Source organism: Elaeis guineensis, chromosome 1 (genome assembly GCF_000442705.2).
Source record: "Elaeis guineensis isolate ETL-2024a chromosome 1, EG11, whole genome shotgun sequence".
NCBI lineage: Eukaryota > Viridiplantae > Streptophyta > Magnoliopsida > Arecales > Arecaceae > Elaeis > Elaeis guineensis.
The window spans coordinates 125,435,364-125,442,996 of NC_025993.2; the positions used below are offsets into that span (position 1 = coordinate 125,435,364).

General features: G+C 35.1%; 1 protein-coding gene across 1 annotated transcript; it reads left to right on the forward strand.

The window, feature by feature from the left end:
* Positions 1-1,369: 1,369 nt before the first annotated feature.
* On the forward strand, positions 1,370-1,687 carry LOC105034658 (putative lipid-transfer protein DIR1). Its single transcript, XM_010909898.3, has one exon. It carries the CDS (start codon positions 1,370-1,372, stop codon positions 1,685-1,687), a length of 318 nt encoding a protein of 105 aa, XP_010908200.1.
* The last annotated feature ends 5,946 nt before the right edge of the window (positions 1,688-7,633 follow it).

Sequence of the window (7,633 nt, forward strand, 5' to 3'; positions counted from 1 at the left end):
TAGATAAAGCATCATCAATATCAGTTGGAGGATCAAGTTTTATAAATTGTACAAGATTGATATATGTTAATATAAAGTTATTTATTATGAATTGATGAGAATAGCATTCATGGGATGTTAAGATTGTAAGTAATTTTATAGGTCTTGCATATTCTTTAGAATTTGTCCTAGAGAGTGTGCGGTTCCATATTTGATCTAGATGGTGGGTTCGAAGTATGATAGAATAGTATCATATGCTTTGTACTTATAAATTTTTTTGTAAATATAGAGATATTCTCTTTATGTCTCTCTCTCTCTCGCTAAAGGTTATAAAGGCATTAACAACTCAAAATCATATATGGGCCATTTTAATTGGAGACCTAAACCATTGACCATGATGTAAACTCTAAGCTGGCACCTAAGAAAAACTAACATGTTTTGGTGATCTCTTACATACACACCGTAAGGCATATACATACAAAACCTGACTGATTTAGATGTTCTATAGATTAGATGAAATTATGGTATCATTTTATTAAAATTTCATTTTGTATCCAATTGGTATAACTATATGTAAAATATTTCCAAAATACACATTGAAAAATTTCACTTTACATTTTATGAAGAGTTTTTTTTTTTGGAAAAGGTTTTTATTTCACGGTGTTTGCATTTTGCACCTCTCCTAGGGCTTTTAGTACAGTTTTTCCTAAATAAGTTGTATTGTGTGTTTATGCCAACTCAGTAATGCTGTATATCTTTGAGACATGATGTCTTGAGGGTATAGCTTTGTGTAGATTTCTACGCCACCGTTCACCTTGAGTAGGCTGCGATTACCCTATTTCCTCATCTTCATTTCAATACTAAAATGAAATGTATGTGATGATTCACCTAAATCTTCCTACTAAAAATTTAAACTAAAACAAATTAAATTTAGAAATAGACACACACGAACTCCACTCATGATCTCTTTGAATGAGCCGTGAGTTGACTTTCAAATAATCCACTTGGGCTCAAGCTTATCCTACCGAACACTGCCTCATTGCTTGGACTGAAGTCCTTCCTTGTGTACAAGACTGGCCTAGCTAGGAAAATGCCAGAGCTCACTTTGTCTTCTTCATGAAACAAGAGCACCGCATCCATCAATACAATGCTCATCACATATCACATGCACAACCAACCTGCGTTTGAAATCATTAGAAAATCTAAAGCACATGCAACGCTAATAACCTACCATGAATCCGCCCGTGAACACCCAACCTTCACTCACGGGCCCCAAAATCCTCTAGTTTAATGAACCCATAAACCCTCCTGCCTCTCTATTTAATCTAAGCTTCAACACCTCCCATACCAGAGCTACAAATCACCAAGCTCAGACAACCTAGTCCAAACCATGGAGAAGAATCTGGGCATCCTACTTCTTGCTCTTGTTGCTGTTCTCGTGCTACTCTCCACCGACAGGCTTGCTGCGGCATCGGACAGCCACTGCAGAATGACCGAAGAAGGCCTGTTGGCATGCCTGCCTTCCATCACCGGCTCACGGCCTGTGAATCCATCTGTCAAGTGCTGCACCGCCCTCTCCAAGGCCGACCTGCGGTGCCTCTGTCACTATAAGAACTCTCCCATGCTGTCTCAGCTTGGGATCAAGCCCCAGCTTGCCATGCAGCTCCCGGCCAAGTGCAAGCTTAGATTACCCAGACAATGTAAATGATTGTATGTATCAAGACTTTGCTTCTTGCTGCAATGAGCCTTTAGTGGGTTCGTGTACTCCGATCCAAGGAAGCATGGGAGTTGATGATACTGCTGCTATTAGAATAACGACTACTAGTTTGTCAGTTTTTCTATGTTCTGAGAGTGAGTCGAAGGAATCTCATGTTGATTCCTGTGTTTGCTTTAGGAGGTCTTGTGTTGTACTTGTCATGTTCATGGCATGTCTTTTCTTTAATGTTATAATAATATATATATATATATATTTTTGTTGTCTAATGTTCTAAATGGAAGACGTGTTGCGTGTCTGGTTGGACTGATGGTTTTTGCAATTGTTTGATAATTGACATGAAATTCGAGATAATTTGCCCCCTACGAGGCCTGAGTAAATATGAACAAGACGGTATGTTTCATTTGTTTTACAGTATGTTAAACAAGATTTTTTTTATTCTTAAAACAATGAAAAAAGATTTTGTTGATGATATTGGGTGGTTTAGATCCAATCTAGATGGACAAATTAAAAACTATTTAGTTATTGGAAATTCCTTGGATGCATTTAGGTGGTGCATTTTTTTTTTCTAACATTAAAAATATCAGAGCTTGTTCAAAACTGGTAGATAAATAGACATGGCAACCAAAAAGCTAGCCGAAAAGGATAATGTAGGGGCCGGGTAGGCCCAAGAGTTTTTTTAATTTTTTTCTTTTTACCTGGATAAATTTTAAAACATCCGAAAAAATTTCACATGTTGCGCACATGAGGCAGGGACTCCTCTTCTCTGATTTTCTTTGGGAAAAAGGTAAATCTAGGGCATACTAGAATCTTGGATTTTTGATCTGTAGAAAGGGCTCCTCCTTTCTACATTCATCATACCTCAAATCTAGTTCATTGCTAGCAAAAGATTCTTCGACTTGTCCTAGATCTTCTAAGAGAAATTCTTGAGATTTTTTGACGAACTAACCATGAGATCTCACTGGAACCAAGGTAATATCTAGATCTCCTTTTTCCCTTTCTTCCGGTCTAGAGGGGTCGTCATTGCTTAGGATTTAGTAGTGAAGTGCCAGATTAGTGTTGGAACAAGACATCCTTTATTTTTTCTTTTTTTTCTTTTTCCCCTATACCGACGATTATTGCTAAACTTGGCCATGATGGGATTGCTACGAGCCGATAGCGTAGTCCCGCCATTGAGGGGTAGATGCCATGAGATGTGGCTAATCGAGAGTTTTTTTTCTTTTCTCTTGTTCTTTCTCATCTTTCTCCCAATTGGCTGCCATCGCTAGGACGCTGCCGTGCTTGGATTGCCACAGGCGGGAGCCATTGCCACCACTGCTAAGGTGTCACCGCTAGTCATGGTTGCCGCCATGGGTGTAGTCGGCTACCCTAAAAATCTTTCCTATTTTCCTTTTTTTTTCTCCCATGGAGGAGGAAGAAAATGGTAGAAAGGGAGAGAGAAAAGTACGTGCGTGTGTGTCTATATATATATATATATATATATATATATTCGTTCTCTTTTCTCTCTCACTTTTATTTATCTCTCTCTTCTTCACTTTTTCTTTCTCTACATGTTTAGTGGACTAGTGGTGATCCAGAGTTATCTTGTAGGTTCGGGCTGACACTAGGAGGAGTCCCAAAGTGGTGTTTTATGATCAAGGGTTTTGGATTAAAATCATGCAACCATATGCCCTGATCTTTTGACGTTTTATTACTAAGAATCCTAGACGTTTATAATTGTTCTAGTGATGAAACTTAACTCCATAGATAAGCAATTATTTGGAGAAGATGGTGTTGAGTAAAAAATTCCTAGGTCTGTAGACTGAGGAGCGGGTAAATGTTTGCCATTCTTGAGTTAGTCTCACTAGAGATGAGGGTTTTTCAACACAATGAAAATTAGATATATAAATATACCTGTACAATTGTTTCATATTATATATATATTGATATCTAAATTATGCATTCATGAATTCAAGTTGTATGGTTTATGATTAATTGGTTCTTAATTATAGATATTATATTGATAAGAAAAAATATGTTTTAAAATAATTGATGGATTATGGGCAGCATCTAGGTTAGTCGGTCATGCAAGAAATATATGTTAGATGTATGCCCTAGAAACCAATTAGGCTGACACATGTAAATTTTTTAAGGATATAATTTATATATTTTGATTTATTAATAAAATAAAATTTAAATTATATTATCATTCATATTTTTGTGTCCATGAATAGTCTTAGGAATTAATAAGAAGATGACATATGTTCTAAGAGTAAGAATTTGAGACATGTATCATTAATGATTAATTCATGAATGCTCCTGATTAATGAATAATCATGAGAACAATGATTAATCTGATCGATGAATAAGTCATTTTTCTTAGGATAGATAAATTTTAAGTCTATAGTGTAGGGACACTGGAGTGAGAGTACAGATATTTATTAGAGAACAAAAGTACCAAGCATGATAGATATGAGAAGTTGAATAGATGGCTATCCATTCATCAATAACTTACTCGATGCTATAGTAATATGACTAGTTCTTAGATCTACAATGTCTCGACTGTTCACAATGAGGCTGTTATAGTTTGACTGTACATAAACTTAATCTCTAGCCATATAGATCCTCATAATGTATGTTGGCTATAATAAGTTCATTATAGGAGTAGGATATGCACCTAGATGAAATCTATCATCCTTGATAGAGAAGAAAGATAGTCCTATATAATTTATAAGACTGAGTTTAGAAGATCTTGGCTAAAATAGTATGAATAATGAAAAAGAGTTTCCACATACTTCACATCAGGAACTCAAGTCGAATAAATTCTACATATGACAGATGTTATGGTTTGATGAGTAATCTATAACCTCTATTTTGTCGGGATCCTAATAGAAGGACTGTATCATACGATAACTATACCTAGAGATTTATTCCATTCCATTCTGCTGGCCTACTACCATATACTGCTAGGTGTCACTTGCAGATTATGGGGCTCACAAAGAATCAAATAGATGATCGGATGATTTTTTGATGAAAAGAATTAGAAATGTATCAATCTATTGAAAAGAATTTCAATGATGTTATGATAGAGATCATAACATGACTCATTGTCAAACAGAATAAAATCTATAGGGTCACATACAAAAAGAGTTTGGAATTGATCAGATGGTTGGAATCCAAAATTATCAATATGATTGATAATTGGATTAATTTGTAATTATGACAAATAGTAAGGACTTAATTGCTAAAGGTTAGTAAGTTTGAGGAAGGACTAATGTACAAATATTACATGTCTTAATTTGATTGGATCAAATTAATTCAAATTGAATCAAATAGAAATTTGAGTTCAATTGAATTTAGATCAAGGCTTAGATCAAACTGGACTTAGGTCGCATGCAATCAAATGAGTTTGGATACATCAGGTGTATGAGATATGAGTCTCACCTAATTGATTTTGACTTGATCTTAGACCAGTCAACATGATCCACATCCTAAGATTTCTTGAATGAAACCCTAGGCGCTATAAGAGGGAGCAAATGTGGTGCCACATCTAGGGTTTGCGAAACCCTAGCCACCCAAGCCAAGCATGGAAGTTTGTTGGCTGATTTAGGTGGGGCAGCAATACTAAGATTCTCTCCCTAGAGTCCTAGCCGTCAGGGACTCTTTTGGATAATTTATTTTCAAGAAAATTTGGGGTGCCTCCTTAGAGTTTTGTGCCTATACATATGTGGCCAAACCCTAAGGGTTTATAAGTTCCCACATCCCAAAAGATTTTCTTTGCTCCTTGATTGCCGCCCCCTCTTTCTCTTCTTCTCTTCTCCATGCCCCAGGACCTCTCTTTCTTTTTAGTGTTGCTAAAATCAGATTTCAGCAAAGGAGTTCTTGAAGAAGCCCTAGTCCTGTTATATTTCTCAAGGAGTTGAGAAGGATCTTCCATCAAGTAAGGATTCCGTAAGGGAGCTAGCATCCTGGAGAACTAGATCATTATAGATCCACTCTCCAACTCCATGTGGATATCCATAAGATCGGACACTTGCATGGTTGTAAGAAAAGGAATAAATCCATGATCATCAATTGCGGTATTGATCTACCCATGCAAAGGTATAATAGAAAAATTATTTTTTTTATTATTATTTTATTCTTTTTTCTTCTATGAATATTGGGGTTTTAATTATAGATTTTCTCTTTCACATGATGGATTGGGTAGTTTTAATTCCACTATGCATGTTAAATAGATTATATCTATTTTTTTTCTTTACCAACTCTATTAATTAATAAGATTAATTAAATTTATATCATGTTTTATTTTAATTAATTTGATTAACTAAAATATATGCGAGAAATCTAAAAGTTCCTTCAATATAGTGTATATACTGGGTCAGCTTTGGTTGGGATGTAGCATTGTGTTTGGCCTACCATAGTGTGGAGTATGACTGTCACTATTCTAATATTGAAAATCATATCATGACCTTAATAACATGGATGGGACATAGGCGATATTTGGATATTAAATTGGCCATGTAAGAAATGTGATGTATGTGCTAGGTTAGTCTTAGGCTAGGGTGTAGCATTGTGTTCGTCCTACCATGGGCTGGACTATGGTTATAATTAGTTTAATGCCAAAAAGATAAACATAAATTTGCATAACCACAAGAGTGGGAAAAAAGGGAACATGTAAACTAATTAGCCTTATATGAAATATGGTGTATCAGATACTGGCTAAGATATGATTTATGGTTGCTGATCATGAGTGAAAGCATGGTGTATATTTGGCCTATCATAGGTTGAAGTATGGTTGTGACTAGTCTAGTATTGAAATTAAATCAAAATGATCATGTCTAATTGAATGGTATCTAGAATAATCAATATGTATGAAACATGATATTTATGATATTAGCCATAGACTGAGATGTAGTTGCCAACATGAATGGAAACATAATATGTGTTTGACCTACCACAGACTAAAGCGTTTGCAAGTGTAGTCCAATGTTGGAGTGATATATGGTCATAATCCAACTGTGTTAATCAAATAATGAAAAATAATTTCATTGAAATATTATTGAATCACATTATTGCTGGATGATATGTAAGTGACATGTATCTCAAGATTTCTTTATAGTAATATATATCCAACTAAGTAGTTATATGATTAAATTATATATGTATATTGGCATGTCTTATATATGCGTGTTTTATAGCATGCATATTGTTATATTAAGCATTATTCAAATTACTGATTTGTGAATCTTATTATTTTCTTATTGACTAAATATTATAGTAAAGATGTTTCATATTCATGCTGATATGAGTATGGGAGATTTTTATCGGACTGTAAAGCTCGCACCTTATTTTTTCTTCAGAGTTGCAGGATGAGTAGTATTAGTTAGGTTAGGCATGGAGTTTGAGCGACGGAGTCATGAGCTAGTTAGTTGTTTTTTTGATACTAAATAAATATTTCAATCTCATAAATCTTATTCAATAATGATCGATTAGTTTAGTTTGATGAATATGGTTGAACTTTTATAATTCTTTTAATATTCTTATAAATTTGTTTATTATTTAGGCTTTGCAAGATCTCTAGAGCTTATTCGAGGGTTCATGTGGCCGTGTCAAATGGTCAATCCGGGTTGAGTTCGAGGCATGATAGATAATGTATCTGTTTGCATGGAGATTAAATTGATTGCATAAGATATCAAAAAGCATGTAGCTAACGGAACTTCATGAGGACTTCAACTAGGGTCGACGGGTGTATCTTCGCACAAAAGAAGGATTCACCTTCCTTTAGGTGGATCCACCAATGGATCATCCAGTTGATTTGAGATGTGCACAAAAGGATGAATAATGGAGTTTGGAGTGCTTTGAGATCTGTGTGGTGGGGGATCCAATTATAGATTTGTCCAAAGGAAAGTGAATCCTTCTCTCGCAACAGATACAACACCAATCCATTCAATCAAGCAAATG

What these genes read in the sequence shown, in the direction of transcription:
- LOC105034658 (XM_010909898.3), top strand. Translation starts at nt 1,370, where the DNA reads ATGGAGAAGAATCTGGGCATCCTACTTCTTGCTCTTGTTGCTGTTCTC.